At 48.2% G+C, this 19,828-nt stretch overlaps 1 protein-coding gene across 5 annotated transcripts in view; it reads left to right on the top strand.

Annotated features, from left to right (window-relative positions):
- Positions 1 to 12,932: 12,932 nt before the first annotated feature.
- LOC105566599 (lachesin-like) overlaps positions 12,933 to 19,828 on the top strand; it is a 39,160-nt gene continuing 32,264 nt past the window's right edge. For all 5 annotated transcript variants that reach the window (XM_012020733.1, XM_012020735.1, XM_012020732.1 and 2 more), the window contains exon 1: positions 12,933 to 13,617. In XM_012020733.1, the coding sequence (XP_011876123.1) occupies positions 13,479 to 13,617 (139 nt within the window). In that variant the 5' untranslated portion in view covers positions 12,933 to 13,478. The remainder of the gene's footprint in view (positions 13,618 to 19,828) is intronic.

Below are 19,828 nucleotides of genomic sequence, written 5' to 3' on the forward strand. Positions count from 1 at the left end.
CCCCCCCCCCCCCTCTCTCTCTCTCTCTCTCTCTCGCGGTATCGTGATCGCAAGTACACCGGGGAGAATGCGATCTTTTGTACGATTACGCGCGTCGTAACGACGATATTACGTCGGGGAGGACGAAGGGAGGGCAGGGGGTGCTTGTACAAGTATTCGCGCTCGCCGGGAGAAGAAAGCCCGCATCGAGAGGAGCTTCCCTCTTCGCCCGTGTCGTCGTCGTAAACAGCAAATTTTCTACTACTTTTACGTCCAGATGGCTTCTTTGATGGCGACGCGAATACCGGCGGCCATATAGCTTCGTTCGCGAGGTCGACCTTTCGTTGCGGATCGGCAGTCGACCCCGCGAGCTTTGTACCACTCGCGAGACTGTCCCGATCGATATTCGCGCAGGAACCGTAATGACAATAAAGCGGCATAATTGTCGTCCGAAGAATCGCCGGCCTAATATATTATTTGGCGCGGAGCTGCGCGACCCGGATACGAGAGCGATCGAATGGTCGTAACTAATTATTGCAAAATTCAATTTTTCGCAATAAGACTTCTAAGTTCAGTACGGGGAGGAGGCTTGTCGTATCGAATGCTAAGTATATCATTCTACAATAATTAGAAAATCGCCGAACGATTTTATAATACGCGAATTCGCTGACGATAACGATATCGCCTAACGAAAACCTGTGTTATTTGCCCGAAAGCAACGGCGCGCGGGACAGGTTGGAAAATACGGCATATGAATTTACATATTAAATTTAAAAATTATTAGGCCGCCTCCAGCTTGCCCGGACCTAAGTACGATTTGGCGTTCTCGTTTGTATTAAAATTCGTTTTATTTGATAAAAATATCCTCCGGTGCGAACGCCCTCGCAGTCGCTCGCAGTCAATGAAAATAGTCGATCTTCGTCAAACGCTATTTTATCGTTGCGACGAATCCAACCGTCTCAATAACGGAATAAGAATCAATGAACATTATAGCCTGGCGTAATAACTCGCGAATTTAACAAATGAAATTAATTAATTAGAGCAGGTGTGCTATTTTCGGCCCGATCTTGTCGGTCTACACCCTCAGAAAGGATTTCCGAGACCAAAAATATTCTTGACGCATTTACATTTCTCACAACCTCATTTAGTATAACAATGAGATATCAAAATCAATATCAAAATAAAATCAATAATTCTTATTCTCCTCTGTCGAATTAAAAAAGATCGACTTACTGTATTCAGACAAGAGTAACTTGTATAAATGTAAGTTCATATATTGTTGCATTTGGAGTAAATTTTCTCTTACAACAAAGTTGGCACCACAATATTCGACGAAAGACGACACATACTCTCATTTTATTCGAGATTTTCGAATTTTTCATTTAAGGTAGTTATTTCGTGTTTAAATTTGTACAGTTTATTCTTTACATTAATACGTGCAAAATAAGACTAATTAAATTAAAATTGACCGACTCAAAGTTGTAAAAGCAATTTTAAAGTTTGCTATGTTACACGAAATATTACGTGTAAAACACGTTAAAAATATTATTACACGTAACAGTATAATTCGTTGTAATATTATTACACGTGAAATATTATTTCCACATATTATTATGTGTTAAAATATTAATATTTGCGTTTGGAAACGCGAATGATGGCACATTTTATTATTTTTTAAGCTTAACGATGAGTGAGATTCGTATGAGAAACAAATATGTTATAAAGTAAAGTAGGCCGAATAACTGGAAAAAAAATCAGAATTATTGACATTTCAACAATATAAACGGTTAAAACTGAAAAATGGGAAGAATTATGTAGTAGATATGAGTGTAGAGACGTGGCAAACTATAATCTTTCGAATCTATTTTAATACACTGAAGTGCAATAGCATTGGATCCGGAAATTTTTTTGTGGGTGCAATAATATTTCTGTGCGAAAGTTTACTTTCTCCAATTTTTATTATTTAACGTATCAAAACGCAGCTCTTTGTCGGAATGCCGCATCCGCGTGCCTAAATCGACAATCGATTTAACGTTTTGATGTTAGAGCGAGCATTATATTTAAATCGCTGCGAAATAAAATTTATATTCTTCTCAGTTCGCTGTTTGTACAACAGGTGAACTAAACGACGGCACAAGTGCGCGATTTTTTCCTGCCCGTTATCTCCGGATCCCCGAATTGGTACGGTTCTGTGTTATGTATATTTATCTCAAAAGTGGTGCCGATCATCCGAGTCCGCTCGTCCGTGGAGTGAAAATGAAAAATGGTGCTATAATGGCCGACAGTCGGGACCGTCAACCGAAAATGCAACGCGTGGCTAAGCTTATTGTCGAAAAAGGTATTGTCAATTGCCGGTTTGTGTGTATCTCCGCGAGACGGGCAGCATCGATATCTCGCGGGTGTACCATTTTGTCGGAAACATCGAATATCCGATTATTATTCGGGCACGCGGCGTCGCGCGATATTTACCGGACGCATACATAAGGACCGATAAATAATATTGTTATTTCGGGAAATAAGTATGAAAATAAGCAACGCGAGATGCGATCGAATCCGATGATCGCGATGCGGTTTCCGCGACGTATACCGCAACAAATATCGACGCGCGGACTTTTATCGCGCGGGATATCGGAAACGGACGTGTGTTGCGTATGCAGGCTCGAAGATAGGAACTATAACGGAATTGGAGCGGTCGATGTAAGACGACGCGTATACAGGAAAAGTGAATCATCCTAAATCTAGTAAAAGAATCGCCCCCGGCTGGATGAAAATGCGAGGCTGGTAGGCTCAAAGCTTATTTGCTTACCGCATCCAGTAATATCTCCCGAAATTCCAACGGTATTCGCCAAGAGATCCGCTGATCACGGGAGCCCTCGAATTCGCGATTAGAATGAAATCTAATTTCGCGCGTTGACCGGGAGAAATGTATACATTCGCAAAAAAAAGAGATAGAGAAGAAAAAAAAGCAAGGATAAAAGAAAACGGACGAACCGGATAAAGTCGGATACGCTTGATTGTTGAATCTTTCGCTTTGAGGAATCGCTACCGTGAGCCGAAGCGAGGAGAGCAAGTACCAGCAGTCCCGAAATTCCGAGGCGGATTTTAACCGCGGCGCGAACAAGCTTTGAGACTGGAGGTCGGCAGGGTCGATCGATCGGCCCCGTCTTGTCGATAAATCGAGGAATGGAACTCATTTTCGTGCGGGCGACCGGGGAAAACTAACCCTCCCCCGCAGCGATCAGCCTCTTTTCGCTGTCGATAGCGGCGGCGGCGAGTGGAGAAAAGACTTAGGAAGACCTTAAAGCCCGTTTCGATCCTTAAGAAGGTGGAACTCTTTCTCTTTGCGTGCAGCGCTATCCTCTTTCTTAAAATTCCGGATATATCCGTTGCTCCTCCCCGGCGCCACTCACCTTTCGTGTCTTAATAAATACGCGCGTACCCGAATGCACGAGCTAAATTATACACGAGTTTGACGTGCGCGATGTTCCTTACAATTAGCGCCGTAATTGTTACGAACCCGGCAAAGGCGATCACTGTCCGATTTAACAGCCGCGCGTAACGAGAGCGTAAACTCTACGGGAAAAGAACTTTGGCCGACAGTATCAACGCGCTGTTTTCATTAAAAACAAAGTACAGGCATAAGAAGAGATTGAAAGACGACGCATTGGAAAGTCAAGAAGTGCTGGGAATAGTTTAGAGGCCAATTACTATTGGAATTTTTACAGGCGATTTAACGCCGTTCGCTTTCGTTCTACACCGAGTTCTCGCGGTGTTCTCCTCACGGTCATTGACCGAAGAAGGCAAGAAAATGGCGGAGAAAATAAATAAGAGAGAGAGAGAGAGAGCGAGAGAGAAAGAAAGAGAGAGAACGTGCGAGCCACAGAGAGCGAGGAAAAAATTAGCCCGAAATTAGCTCGGAAAGGTCGTATCTCGTTATTTCTATAGGAGCTCTCGTCGTAGGATTTAAGAGACTTGGAAGTTACGCGCGCGCGCGCGAGAGAGAGAGAGATAGAGAAGAAGGTGGTTTCGCGGCGAAACACGCTTGGGGTATCGCGGAGAAATTTTTATTAAGTACAACATCCGTCAGCCGCTTCGTTTGACGCAACGCGAAAAAATAATGCCCGGGACTATCGGAGGGACTTTGTTCGCCGATCATCCCGGACGCGGTGAACGTTTACGAGCCTTTATGTATGCACTCGCGAGAAGAATAAGATCGCGCGGCTATGAAAAACGCGAATGCGAGGGCATCATGACAATCGCGCGGTGAATGTTTCATGAGAAATAGGGATCAAGGCTCTGGCGTAATATAATGTAAACGTAACTCGGATGGACAGCAGCGGGAGGGGGGGGGAAGGGAGGGAGAGGGGGGGGATACATTAGAGATATATAGCGGACAAGAAGAAATTAGCCTCGGTCCCTGAGACGCCAGAGAGATGTGGATATTTCTATGCGGGTTTTCTCCCGCGGAGCGCATTTCCAGGGACCTGGTAACTTCGCCCGAAGCGGAAAACGACGCCAGCGGGTAAGTCGCGACTTATTCACCTGGTGAAAAAAATGCGGGCTTGCTCGATACTTGAAAATACAATGGGGGGAGAACGGAAAATAGAACGCGGGGAGGATCGATCTGCGAGGAGTCGGTATTAACCTTTTCAGCGTTCGCTTTATGCTGAGGTTGGAAAATCGCGAATTTAATATCTCGTAAGAAGATGATATCGAAGTGCAATTCTGTGTAACCGAAACAGTCCGCGGTAAGTTTGCGATCTCTCTGGTCAATGACGAATTTTCGTTTAGTCGCGCTCTCTCTCTCTCTCTCTCTCTCTCTCTCTCTCTCTCTCTCTCTCTCTCTTTTTTCTCTGTCTCTGTCTCGCTCGCTCTTTCTCTCTCGCTTTTCTACGGGGAGACGCGTTGAAATACTCCGAGAGACTATTTTCCGACGGTAAAATCAATAGATACCTACGCACCTTATGTCTACTTTAAAGTTGAAGATATGCCAAGTATTTAAAGGATGTGTACATAATACGCGCGTAATAGTGAGGAAATAAAAGTTGTTTAACCCCGTTGATTCCGATCTACCGCGCTACGTCTTGTTAGAGAATTTTAGACAGGATGTGAACTCGCGAGGTATCGCTCCGGCTCGCTTCCTTATCCCGGGACTCGAGAAATTCTACCGAGATGGAATGCGAGTAGGAGGAAATGTCGTAACAGAAATGTAATGGATAATTTAAGACGCGAGGGAGCGCGAGGGAACGCGAGGCGAATAAAACCGAACGCGAATTAAAAATAAAAAACAGTCCGGCGCATCAAAAATCGTCTCCGGGAAGGCAAACGAAATCGAATACCGGAAGAATATTGGAGCGGCGACTGGACTTGTCGGGATTCGGAATATCTTTATTGCCTTTAATATACGGTTCCCCGGGACGAGATTCTCCTAAGAACATGGTAGGATTTTTGTGACGCGACCGCGAATATTTTTGTCGTAACGCCGCCGCTCTCGATGTTGAAAGTCAAAAGGGATTTGTGTATGTAACTGCGGCGCGGAGGTGAATGGATGCTGATGAATCGATAGTTTTCATGAATAGCGAACGTTAGGGATTCTTCCTGTTCCTCTCCTCGTGGGATAATTTAAAAGTTTGTAATGAGCGCCGTCATTCCGTTCGCAATTCTCGAGCGTATTTCCGAATCGGAACTTTGCGCGAACTTTGCGCACCGCGCGCACGATACACGTACAGTTTTGTATTTCGCTTTAATTTACTTTACCGCCGGTAATGTGAGAGAGATGTTATTCGAAAAATCCGTACAATGCGACGGCGAGATTTTATTTCGCGGCCGCGATTAATGCGCAAAAGCGATTTACGGTTTTCGCATAACGAAATTATTATATCATACGAATAGAGAGTGGGTGTATCGCGTATAATGGAATTATGCGAAAAATAGAAATCGACGACCGTTGTATCGGCCATTCCCGCGTTTTATGCCCAGCCGCGCGATTTTTTTGCACGGTACCGCGCCTCCGTATTCACGTTGATTCTCTTCCTCGTTATTGCGGCCCCACGGCCGCGCGCGGATCCATTAAACCGCGCGGACGAATCGAATATCTCGATCGTTTACGCGTCGCCTTCCCCGGCGTTCCCGGCTGTCTCGTAATCGTAACACGTTTATCGAGCGTTACGGACGGAACGGCACACCCCAAGTGACAATGCGGCGGACTCGGACCGACTTGAATTTTAAAGGACGCCCGCGCGTCTCCGCAAAAGGAGACTCTTTCCCTCACGGTGCTCGAGACGAGGCATGGGAAACCAAAGCTCGGTCTGTCGCGCTCACCCGCCCGACAATGACTTCCAATCTTCGATTTACAGACGAGACCCGACCGCCTCGCCAGTCCGGTCGAACGTTCTCTTTCGTCTACCGACAGATTCTTCGTCTATTTGGACGAGATCCGATTATCCGAGTATAATAATCCTTTGGGTCTTAAAGTTGCAACCGACACGCTCGAGAAGTTTCGAGATCCTCCTTCTACACCGATTGTTTCTCGCCGAACCGCTCGGCGGAGTGTAGTATAACGTACGAGACGGGAGTTGAAAAAGTAAAGTGTAGTTTACGACAAGGAAACGGAGGGGGGGGGGGGAAATCTTTATTAGTACTCGACGGGAAGTCGTAAAACTCCCAGAGATTATGTCGACAAATAAGTGAAAAATCAGTTGCACTCCGATACTCGTTACGTAAAGATAGCGTCTCGATCTCCCTCTGTTCTATTTCATTTTCGAGACGACCCCTCGTGTCGCCTCGCGGCGCAAGGAACGTGACACAAGTCGAAAATAGCAATTTTACAGGAGAGCGATTTTCAACTTTCGACTCTTCCAGACGCGCTTTATACCGCACGACCCTTTTTGCACCTGAATAATAAACGCCGCAATTATTATCCCCCACCTACCGCGCTCACCAGATGCCCCTCTGGGTGAGAATACGCATTTTTTTTTCGGGCTGATAAGTTAGAGGGACTCGAAAACTCACGTTTCCGAGTCACGTCACTCATCCCGCGCGAAGGCGATATAACGCACGACGCGCGGAGGATTGTAAACGGAGCGCGTAATTACGCGCAATGCCGAGGATCGACTATGCGACCTACGCCGGCTATGGAAGCTACGTCTATCCGTTGTCCCCGAGACTAGCCAGGATTCGATTAGAGCTTAAGTGGATTATAAACGACGTACTTGCAAATCAGTTCTGCCCGCCAATAATTAACTATCGGCAAGGAGTTCGCTTTAAGCCGCGCACACCGCACGCCGTACACTTCCTCGCTTACGCAAATCTCGTTTTCGTTTCACGGCGCGCGCGAGGTCGCGCGAGCGTTAATTAGCCGATCTCTTTTTTTTCCCCCCTCCCCCTCACCCCGGACGGTGCAGCTCCAGCGCGACTCGGCGCGCGACTGCCGGTCGATAATGATCAGCCGACACGCAACGTTTCTATTATCTTTTTCGAAGTGTCATTACGGCGCCAATTAGACACACAAATGCACGCGCGCTCACGCACGCGAGCGAGAGGGGCGCAAAAAAGATTTGCGTTCCTTTTTTTCTCTCTCCTCCCCTCCCTCCCCGTCCCCGCAACTAACTCTTCTCCATGCGGAAACGGTTATATACGGGGCGCGATATCATTTGTAACGTCACGCGTAACGTTAACGAACTTTTTCCGCGTCCGCTGCGCTCGCGAGTCAAACGAGCGATCCTTTGTGAAATCAGCGCGGTCGCGGCCTACGCGGGCCATGCTCATTAACGCCGCCGCGCAAAATGTATTAATCATGCGGCGCTTTCTCAGCTATTACGGAAAATGTGTCGAGCACATTCGCGATCTCATATCCAAACATAGATTAACAGTCGACTTCGCAGCGACTTCCGCAACTGCCTCAATTTCTATGTTTGGGAAGTCACACCGGGGCGTCTTATGAATTATTAATATTATCTCCCCGGGAGACGCCGCGAACTTGCCTCCCTTCTTTTTCGATACAGTACGATTACGTCTCGTTTGTATCGCATTTCAGGGGATCCCGGCGTCCTCGAGGTACCCGAAACCCTCCGTCCCAGCGAAAGTTGGAATAACGAGGAGAAATTAATTAAGAAAGAAAATACGCTTAGATGCTCGATCTTGCAAGAACCTGGCCGCCCGAATTAACTTTTATCCCCTGTTTTCGCAGGCCGGTTTTTGCAAACGTATCCGCGAGGCAAGTTGTACCAGTTCCGTATTACATAAACTTTGGGAATACACAAAATACGCGGCAAGTTATCGCGGAAGCGCTTTGCAAGAATTAAAATCGGTAGTGTCGGCTGTTATTCACGTCCTCTCCACACATAAATATCTAATGGATATCCACGACAGGTAATAAGGATATCCACGAATAGTTAAAGAATATCCGTTAGATGTGCTTTAGATACCCAAATGTTCGCCATCCGAGATCTAATAGATATTCATAGAATATTTATGCCAATATCCGTATTAAACATCCATATCAGTATCTAATGGATATTTAGATAGATGTCCCATAGATATCCAGTACATGTACATTAACATTTGTCCGTTAAAAAATTTACAAAAAGTTGTACGTTTTGTAAAATTATGTATGAAATTTGTTTATACATAACTATATATGATTTCAAATTCTGTTGTCTTTGTCAGCGGAGATAACGTTGGATTGATTCGTCGGCTCGCCTTTTATAATACATTATTGCAGGATGATTTTTAATTACGAGAAAATCTAACGTGCGAGCGCCGCGTCGCGGCAGCAAGTGGTACTAGTTTTGAATATCTAATGCATATCCTTGGTAGCTATTTGGTAGACATGGATATGTGGACAGCACGTAAATATGTAATGGATATCCTTGGTAGCTGTTTGGTGGATATGGACATGTGGACAACACGTACATATCTAATAGATATCCTACTAGTTGTGCGGAAGATATAGACATTTTATACATCCATTAGATATGTATTGGATATCCATAGTAGCCATGGACCATCATATGGATATGCGGATATCCATTGGGTATTTATTAGACATTTTATTCTGTGCGGGTTTACGGATCGTCGACACGAAGGACAATCGAACGATGACGCTTCTTTCGCTCATCGCTTCCTCGCCGTTTACAAATTGGCCAGCTGCTCTTTGACAGTCAGAAACGAAACGCTCTCGCCCCGGCGCGAACGGGGTTAATCAGGCCGGTTCACCCGTGGTGCGTGACACCTGCGATTAATTGCTTTCGCACGTTGCGGCGGCTTCATCTGTTAATTATATGCTCGAAATATCGCTCGAATATACAATCGCTTTCGCAGCCCGGCTAAATAGGTGCGACCGCGTTGCCGGCAGGAGTACAGCGGAAACGTTTATCACATAAACGTGTGACCCAAAAGCACTTCCCTCCGCGCGCGCGGGAAACGTCCCGCCGCATGTATTTCTCTTTTTTTTCCTCCTCCTAATGCTTTAAAGAAGCATTCGCGCGACTCGAGATACACAATATTCGGAGAAATACGCGCCGGGCGCGTTCGAACGCGTAGCTTTACCTCTTGCGGCGGCCTAATACAACAGGTATTACGTTTATCCCGTAAGCTTATTAACGTGTTCGACCTTTCCGCCGCGCTCATTTTATTCGAGTCGCGTCATGTTTTCCTCGCGAAACCGGCGCCGCCGCACTAATAAGCATAAATCATAAAACCCGATGCTTTAATCCCGCTTATCGGCTTACTTTTTTTTTCAGCGTTTTACGATATACGTTAATAAATTTATTCGTAAATACGTAACGCGCCGGGCGAATCGGGCTCGCGATTCAAGAGGGGACGCGCGACGGCGCGCGATACCATGTGGAGGAGCTTAATCTAAGATCATTAAAAGTTAATCAGCAGCGGAAGGCGACCCCTCGCGCAAGTACGAGTTAACGATGGCTCGTCGTAATTTCGGAACAATCACCGGCATCTCCACGGCCTTAATACTTCCCTCTCCTCCTCCCCCCCCCCCCTCATCTTCCGGCAGTCGTCTTAGCGAAAAGCCCGCGCTCCATTGTAACGAACCTCGTTAACACCGATCATCCGAGACTGATCATCCGAGATATAAACTTGGTCGTTGCGCATCACAGAGCGCGACGGGTGTTTAAAGACAGCAGCCGCGCGCGCCTCGCGTGCAAACGGACGTAATTTTTGGTAAAACGCCCCGGCGCGGCGCCGCGCGTGCCGCGCGTTCCTGATATATATGAGATCATTAATATACGTTATATCGGCGAAACAACCGTTTATTCGTGAGTAATAATGCGCGATACGAGTCACCTGCCCGCGATTAATTAGGGCCACATTACGCCGGCGATTAATCGCCGCGATACGCCAAGTACGTCGCGATTAATTAACGCACATTGAAGTCTCCGATGGCGTCGTTTCGTTCCTGCCGGAGGGGAACCCCGGGAACTCGCGCGCGCGCGCGAGGGCCCGCGAAACTCGAAATCCGGCCGGATTTTGACGCGTCGCGCGTAACGGAGACACGACAAAAACAGCTTTGTCTATAAACAAAATCAATATATCGGGCCCGCGCGCGCATTCTCGTCCACCGAGATTTTGGAAATATGACAGCCCTCGTGATAAAACGGGGCGACAAATATTGACATTTCGACACTCCGATTTGTCCTCCGAGGTGGATTCGAGTCGAATCTCAAAGTCAATTACTCCGGTGCGCGGCGCCCGAGCCCGTCCCGCCGCCCGCGCGCGCCCTCCCCGGCTTTTTTCCCGGCTTCGCCCGGCGTTACACGCTCGCAGACGCTCGGGTCTGCTAACGACGCGCCGGAGATCGTACCTCGTAATTTCAGGACAATCACTTCCATCATTCCAAATTCCGCCTCCCGCTGTTCTCATAGCGTCAGCTCAGATCTCGACCACCCACCACCGCGCCATATCCTCCTCGCTCATCGCTGACAGCGGATTCGGTTGTAGATCGTCGCTGATAGGTCGCGATCTCGTGATATGCCTAGTTCTCGCGCGGGGGTGCACCGGCCTCCACCTTCGCCATCGCGCGGAGCGAGCCACGCCGGGTAAAGCCGGGATAATCCTGCGGGAGATCGAACGAAATGACAGAGGATAAATAAATGGAATAATTTGACGGCCGATGAGAGTCGTATCGCGATAACGTCTTGGCCGGTTCCACCCGCGATCGTTTCCCGACGCTATTTTGTCGACGCGTGCTCGGGAGAAAAAATAGCGCAGTTATAGGTTTTTATTGGCCTGATATTTTCTTTCTATTGCCGTGAACAAATAAAATCTCTTTTCGGGGAAGAAACGATCGCGCGTGACTGCGACTCGTAATTCGCGCGGAAACAACTGTAGCATGGCATAATTGTAGTCGCGTGTTCCTCGTTGAACGATACATCGGTCGTCGCGAAGATCTGCCTTTTGCAGTTTTCAAAAGTAAAACGCAGCGACACAGTTTCCGTTTTCCATCCGGGGCGAAATTTCATTAACGGCGATCGCGGAATTTGGTCGGAATTTTTGTGCTTTTTTTTCCCCAGCCAAACATAGAAATAAGATTAAAATTATTTTTGTCGCGCTTACATTTTTGTTTGTCGTTGCCGCATGCAGATTTAGTCGGTAACGCCCGCCATACGCGCGATACGCGTAAAATATTGGTTTAAAATGGACAGATGTTTGCGAATATTTCCATTAAACTCGAAATATTATAACGAATCGGTATATAAACGCCGCGTCGCGACTATTTTTACCGCTCCCAAGTTCATTTTTTGCGTTCTTATGTTGCTAGTCTAAAATTACTCCCGCGGGGGAGGAGCGAGCTCCGTAACGCGAAGAAATTTATTTCGTATTCTAAAAAAGTAATATCCATCGCGGGGATTTATATATCGTGCCATTGGTAGCGTACAAAGTTGTTTCTTTATTACCCGCGACAGAATTACGGCTGATCGCCGTGGGAGTCATTTTTCCAAGGGGGATAGACACTCGGCGCGATCAGCACGTAAGAGATAAAATGAATTAGGTGGCGCTTAATCCGGCGAAAGTATTATTCGGCGACATACGCCGGTCGCGTGGTTATCGTAACTCGCAGTTCCGGGGGGGCAATATCTAGAATTAAGCGGTGTCCCGGGCGAAGACAACGGGCGAGAGAGATACTCGGCAGGTGGACGGCACCGGGATCCCCGCGAGCTATCCGGGGCAGTTTCCCCTCGACAACGATTGTGCCCCGGCTAAACACCCGTACGATCGCAATTGTCATCCCCGTAAACCCGTCATCGACGATCGTCGTGGAGAGGTCCGCGCGTTAGTGCCAGAGCTTAGACGCAGCTGGATCCCGAGAGACGCGGGAGAGAGAGAGAGAGAGAGAGAGGGGGGGGGGAGAGAGAAGGAGAGTTCCGGAGCGAGCGAACCGTCCGGATGGACCGTGGAAAGAAATTCGGGAGCGAGCGCGGGGGCCGAGTTGTCGAAAGAGCAAGAAAGAAAAAGAAAGAGGGAAAGGCGGGAGGTCGCGGCAGCTACACCACCGTAGGGTCTCTCCCGCGCGAAGGGCTACCGACAAGGAGGCGACGAACAGCCGGCGGGCCGAGGAGAGAGACAGACGGAAGAGAGATTCGCCAAGGTACGGAGGAAGCGGCAGAAGCAGAGGTAGAGGCAGAGGCAGAGGCAGCAGCAGTGGTAGCGGCAGTGCCCGGGCATCAGGGCACGGTTACGAGGGCGCAAGCGCTGCTAGACCGTTCCTGGTGCGGGCTGCACAACGAAGAGGGGAGAAGAGAGAGAAAGAGGTGCGAGTGAGGGAGAAGGCGCGCGAGAGAGAGAGTATTGGAGGGTGCCCGTAGGAAGTTTATCGGCGGCGAGTCGCGGGACGGGACGCGAAGTCCGGGTGCTTGCGCGGCGGCGGGGGGTGGACGGGGGTGGTGGAGGCACGAGCGTACTCCGTACTCCGAGGGTTTCCAGGCAGCAGTCTACGGCCCGGGACAGAGGGACCAGGACCAGCCTCGGGAGAAGGGGAGCGAGGTCTCGTCGTGGATCCTCTCTTACGTACCGGAGTGTCTCGCTTTCCCGTTTTCTATCTTTCTCACACTCTCTCCCTCACTCTCTTTCTCCCTTTCTCGCTCGCACTCTCCCTCTCGCGTGTTCTCTCTCTCTCTCTCTCTCTCTCTCCCCCTTTCATTCTCAACGTAGTTCTCCCTTCGCGAACGGCGCGTTCGTGACCTTGAGCCACCGTACCGATGCGTGCCGTGCCGTTGTACCGGCGTGTCACGCTCCGCGACGGTGCCGTCGGCACCAGGACGGTGTCTCGCGGTACGCGCACGAACGCACGGAGATGAGCGGAGGCGCTCGGCCGGGAGCTGCACGGAGCACGTGCCAGGCGCGCAGAAGGCGCTCCAGGCGACACCAGGTGCGCTAATCGTGGACCAATCGCGTGGGAAGAGCAAGATCGCGGGTGATATAGGACATTGCACCCGGGAGAAGCGCGATCGGAGATCGCGCGAGTGCGCCGGGGAACAGGAATGACGCTGCAGGCCCGCGGCGGTGCGAATGCCGCGCGTTCCAGGACGGTCCCGATGCTCGCAGCCCTGGCACCGCTCCTCATATTCATCGGCATCGACGGGGTCGTGCACGGCGTCGCGCGCTCCGCGTTTTCACCAGGTAAATTTATCTCCGCGGGGACTCGCGCCGGGTAGCGCGCGCGAGTCTCCTTTACGATCGTTTCGCGCCTCGTTCGACACGACGGGGGAGAGGAAGCATAAGCGATCGTTCAATTTTCCTTTATGCTACTTCAGCCCGGGTTACCGCCGGCGGGAAGTAACGAATCTTGACGGGGGTAAAGAGAAATCCCCGGCGGTGTAAAAATCGTATACAGACGCGCGCGTGCTTCATCGGATTCTCCCTCCTCGAGTTTCGACGAGTGAAACAATTCGCGATATAGCGCGTCGCGGCCGAAACGTTGTTTCTCCGCGATTTCTACCAACTCCCGACACAAATGGAAACAGACAAGGTTTCAGCGCGAGAGGTTTTTCCAGATGAATTTTATTGCCGTTTGCTCGCTCGGATTCGCCACCCTCCCTTTCATCTCGTCGTTGACTCGCGCGTCTTCGTCTCGCGGAGGTGAAGCTGCCTCGACACGGCATCGCGGCTCTCTCTCCTCGTTTCGCCGGAGCAAACCTCGTTTCGTCCGCTTCATCGCTCCCGCTTCTCTCCCTCTCTCTCTCTCTCTCTCTCTCTCTCTCTCTCTGCCTGTTGTCTCGCAATTTCGAGAGCGGAAATCCCGGATTCGGGCCGAGGAACGTCCTCGCTGGGGAACAACGCTTTTTTCAGCCGCGCGCGTCTCCCCCCTGCTAAGTCATGGTCACGGACCACGTGACGCGTCTACGCGCACGGAAATTGTAGAGACGTCTCCTCTCTCGTAATCGTCCTCGTCATTTTGTCAACGAACGTCTCCTCGCGGCGGAAACCGCGTCTCTCGTAACGATTTAAACATTCGTCGATGTCTCCCACTTCCGGCAGCGCGGCGCGAGGCCGAGCGCGATGGTGACGCTCGTGGGGCAAACCGGGGGGGGACCGAAACACTTCCGAAAGCCGCACTTGCGACAAAAAGCGTGCGATTCCTCTCGTTTTGTTTTTTTTCTCCCCCGCCCCCTTCCCCGATAACGGCGGGAATCGCGATTCTAATTGGGATAACGCGAATATCTTGAACAGCGAGTTTATCGCGGCGTCCGATATCCGTGATGCTCTACCAAGAGATCGAATCGAGATTTGAGCGCGCAATGCACGAATTGAATTCGCAAAGTTGCTTGCTCATGCTTATTCCCCGATCTTCATCCGCAGACACATTCCCGATAATTCCCAGCTTCCTGCGCTGCTCTCTCTCTCTCTTTTTTTTTCGAAAATTCGCCCGTTTGTTTCTGAAAGCGTAACAGTTTCCTATTTTTAGATACACCGACGCTACCCCCCCCACAGTTTAGTTTTCACCACCGGGAGCGGGGCGGGAGGGGGGGATGGGGAGGACATCCGAGACAGATTGAAACGTTTGACGATCATTATAGAAGCAATCATACGCATCGGCATAAATATTCATTGGCTAATCAGTGTACACAATGCACAGGACTTGTATGAATCTCAACGCGGTCGATTCGGCTCCTTCGAGACGATGTTAATCATCGACACAGGTCACCCCCCCCGGTCGTCGTAGTCGCGCTTTTAACGGTAGTTTGGATAGGCAAATTCGACGTTGGACGGAGTTATTACGAGGAGCGACGCGTCGTAAGGGATTTTGTTCGAGGATTTGCATCGATTTGCTTGCCGGCGGAACTTAGGGAATTAATTGCGCGGCGTATAGCTTTAACCGCGGGCGAAGTCGTTAAGTCTACCGCGTAAGTAGCTCTCGCGGTAAAGGTCGCTTTCCGAAGGTCATTTTGGGACAACGTTGGTATATTTCTCTCCCCCTCCCCCACCCCCCCTCTCTCTCTCTCTCTCTCTCTTTTAAACACTTTTCGAGCACACGCTTCGCGTGTTGGCGTTGTGCAGGACGTTTCCCGTGTCCCGTGTTTTCCGGGATCACGCGTGTACACGGTGGTTGGGTTGCAGGGATGAAGTGTGTGCGCGGTAACACGTATCGACAGGGGTAAAATGCGAAAATCAATTTTTGACGGGTCATCAGTAAACGTCTATCGCGGGATGCGCGACAGTTCCTCGATGGTTTCGCAGGTGAAATCGAGCAAACGCGATTCGTCTCCTTTCCTTTCTCTCTCTCTCTCTCTCTCTCTCTCTCCCTCCTCTCGGCTGCCACCCTCGCCCCGCTCCACCTCTTATTCTGCTCCAGCTGTTTGGCGCTTACGTTAGGAAGGAATTGAGCTTATGGCAGATCGCTTTATCGTTTTGCTCCATTAAATTAAACCATCCGTGTGCGCATCGTTGCTTGATGTAGACACATAGAGTTGCGCATGTCGCGCGATATTACGTTAACGGATAATACGTAGGTGTACGTTAACCGTAATAAGTTTGAGGCGAGCATAGAGCAAACGTTTACGGCACAAACACGCACACACACATATATCACCACAGGTACATAGGTGGGCAAATGCGCAAAATGCAATGCGTACCTGCGGATGCGATGCGAAATGGCTTTCCGTATAAAACCGTTAATGTGTGTGACAGACGAATAACGACGTTTGCATTGTTACTGGGTCGCGGAAGGCAAAATCCTAGCGTGAGATTTGTCAAAATTCCAAACACGCTCGTTAGCGTCGACGGGACATGGAGTGCCGAACGGGAGCGAGAGAGACGGGAGGGAGTGGAAAAACGGCGACGCCGCCGTTGTCGTTTAAATTAAATGAAAATCTAACCGGCGAGAATCAACTTAACGAACCGTTTAAACGCGTAAGGTCAATCTTTACATGAAAGGAAAAAGCCGAAATGCAACTCCCTCGAGATGATCGTTCGACTCTTCGCCGTTTAACCTTCTCCCACTGCAAAAAGTCATTCTCTGTGGTTGCACTTTTTGCCAGGATAAGACATACCGTGCGGCTACCGCTAACTACACCTCACGGAGTCCGGGCACTCATCTTCCACCTCCTTTTTACGCGTGTCCTATATATGTACCGAGTGTCAGCAATAATTTCTCTCTCTCTCTCTCTCTCTCTTTCTCTTTCTCTCCTCCCCCCCTCTCTCTCTCTCTCTCTCACTCACTCTCTCGCGAGAGGTAGAGAGAATTGGAGATTTTAGGCGCAAGCTACCAGAGCACCTGCAGCCGGGGACACTCACAGAAAAAAAATTCCGAATCCAATGCTATTACACTTCAATATATCATAAAATAGAATCGATATAGCGCCAATCATATTTATTACAGAGAAAGGGATATCTTAGTCTTAAGCCAACGGCACACGATACGATTTTTCCTACTGGATTACTTACGGGAACCAATAAGGATGCAGAGTTTCAGATCAGGTGACTAAACGCTAAATCCTGATTCGTAAGCAATCCAGTAGGAAAAATAGTATCGTGTGCCGTTGGCTTTAGATGAAAAATTCGAGGATCTAGAATAAAGTGACAGTATGTATCGTCTTTTGTCGAATATCGTGGTGCCAAGCGGGGAAAATTTATTCCAAACGCCAGAATATATAAACTTACGTTTATACAAGTTACTCTCGTCCCAATATAGCAAGTCCATTTTTTTTAATTCGATAGAGGAGAATAAGAACTATTGATTTTATCTTGATATTGTCTTACTTTTATACCGAATGAGGTTGTGAGAAATATTAAGGCGTCAAGAATATTTTTTTTTCTCGGTAACGGAAATCCTTTCTGAGGGTGTATGAAAATAACAAACCGGTGGCAGGCCATTTTAGTATTGGGTTATCAAACATCTTTGTTATTTGTCTACTGAATTGGTATGCGGAATGTTATCCTGTTCATCGTGTTAAATTTTTCAATTTCTGTTCCAAAAACTCTATTTTATATGTTATAATACATATTTTTGTACCTTTATACTCTTGACACACATATCTATATATATTTATAATTGCATTCTCACACACAGTTACACTTTTATGATAATTTTTGCTCTCACGCTTTAGGGGATTTATCCCAGAGCGTGTAATAAATAATGATTCTCTCTCTCTCTCTCTCTCTCTCTCTCTCTCTCTCTCTCTCTCTCTCTCTCTCTCTCTCTCTCTCTCTCTCTCTCTCTTCAAAATGTGTATTTAGTTAATTACCACTTTTCATATTTAGAAGCGCAATAGTGTCGTGATTATTAAAAAAATTACTCGCTCATACTTTGTCAATACACCTCAATTACGGGCGTAAAAATGACGAAAAATATGCAATTTTCCATTTAATTTTCGAGTTATTGCCGACGAAATGAATGGAGTTTTTAGCGTACCGATCGATCGTCGTGTAATATAAACGTCACGTATGAGAAAACACGGCCACCGTGTTTGATATCTTCCTTTTATTTACCGTCACATTTCAAGCATTATCATATCGTTAGCGAAAACATTTAGCGGGCACATCGACCGTGAGAGCGCGGTGTCTTTAACGACGTGTCGCGACGTAAGCGGTATACCCTTAATACGGTTTTGTATCGCATAAGTAATGACCGTCGATTTTTTCCGGTTAGAGGGAGAAGAGACGCGCGACCTCGCCTGATAAATTAATGCTATTGTTGTCCTACGCGATTCGTAATCGAGTCGCGCGCTCTGTTACACGTAACATTAATAACGCGTAATTATTCCAACTAATTAAAGAAACAGAAAATTAATTATAGTTTGAAAGAAAAAACGGACAGAGCGGTGGACGAGTGGCAGCGAGAGAAGATGCGTTTAAATATTATATTTAATTAAACATGCAAAACAAGGGAGGGTAAAAAAGAAGCTCTCCGATATCGTCGGATGTCGAATTATTAACGTGAATACGTAATAAACGTTTCAGAGCTATCTCTCGGCATTACGCTCTCTTCAAGTATGCGCGCCGCGATTTGCCCGCGATTGAAACACGCGTGGAATATTCTATCCGGCTATTTGATTAGAAAAATTCTTTTGACTCCCCCGAATGGGGCTCGCGCGAACCTCGTTGGCTCATTTCATTCATCGCGGCACGCACGCACGCACACGCGCGACTTGACGCTCGGTGCGGCGCGAGCGCGCGCTTTCTTTTTTTCCGCAGACGTCTCCCTGATGTACGAGAAAACTTTTTCGTCGTGCACCCACCGCGGTGCTTTTACGCGGTGCCTCACGTGCGCTTTAGCGGACATTTTAAGCGACAGCGACGGCGACCAGACACGTAGATTCTTTATCTCTCTTTGGGATCATGCGGAAGGACGGGGCGAATTTTCAGCGGCGGGATCCGAAATAACGTACGGGCGAGTTGGTCAAAGTCAAAGGGCGGACCGGCTAGGTAGCGCATATTCGCGCTATCGATCGTCTTATTAAAACACGGAACGTTATAAGGGGGCGTAGAGCTTCTATTTTGAAATTATGTCCCCGGAGGAGAAACTCCGATACGCGGAGCCGGTCGGATAGATACGGGGGAGTCGCGCGAGCGCAGGAAATGGAGATACGACCTAGGAAATCGCGCGGAGCACGACCTACTTCGGGGAAACAGCCGGAATTCAGGATTCCGTTATTAAGAAAACTTCGACGCCCGTCGTCGTCCGGGTATGAATTTTGCAACCGCTGGAACACGACCGGCGGAACTGGCGTAAGGCAACTGCCAGATCTATTTCCGTCGGCGGGCGCATCGCCGCCGCTCCCGGCTGCTCGATCGATCGATTATTTTCCCCTTACGCCGGCGAGTGCGAAATAATTATAGTTCGCGAAATATTGGCGCCGAGGTACACCGAAATACACCGAAACACTCCGCCCTCCCTGCCCCCCGAACCATTCGATCTTTGCTGACCCGCAACCCGGGAATGCGAGGGTGGGTTGAAAAGTTTTGAGCCTAACATAGAAACAATTTTTTTTTTTTCGGTAAAACTCACTTTCATTTTTCGACATACACCCTCGGAAAGGATTTCCGTTACCGAGACAAAAAATATTCTTGACGCACTTATATTTCTCACAATCTCATTTAGTAGAAAAATAAAAAGGTATTAAAATAAAATCAATAGTTTTTATTCTCCTCTATCGAATTAAAAAACGATCCACTTACTATATTGAGACGAGAGTAACTTATATAAATGCAAGTTTATATATTCTTGCGCGTTAGAATCAATTTTCCCTCCCTCTTACAACGCACGTCTTGATGAAACAATACTTTCTTCTTGTTCAAATACGGCCGTTTTTTTGCAATTTCTACCTTCAATTGGTCAAGTAATGATGCGTAGTAGTTTCCCGTGATTGTTTTACCTTTTTCAAGATACTCT

The sequence above is a fragment of the Vollenhovia emeryi genome, unplaced genomic scaffold (assembly GCF_000949405.1).
Source record: "Vollenhovia emeryi isolate VEMERY1.0 unplaced genomic scaffold, V.emery_V1.0 DF939144.1, whole genome shotgun sequence".
Lineage (NCBI taxonomy): Eukaryota > Metazoa > Arthropoda > Insecta > Hymenoptera > Formicidae > Vollenhovia > Vollenhovia emeryi.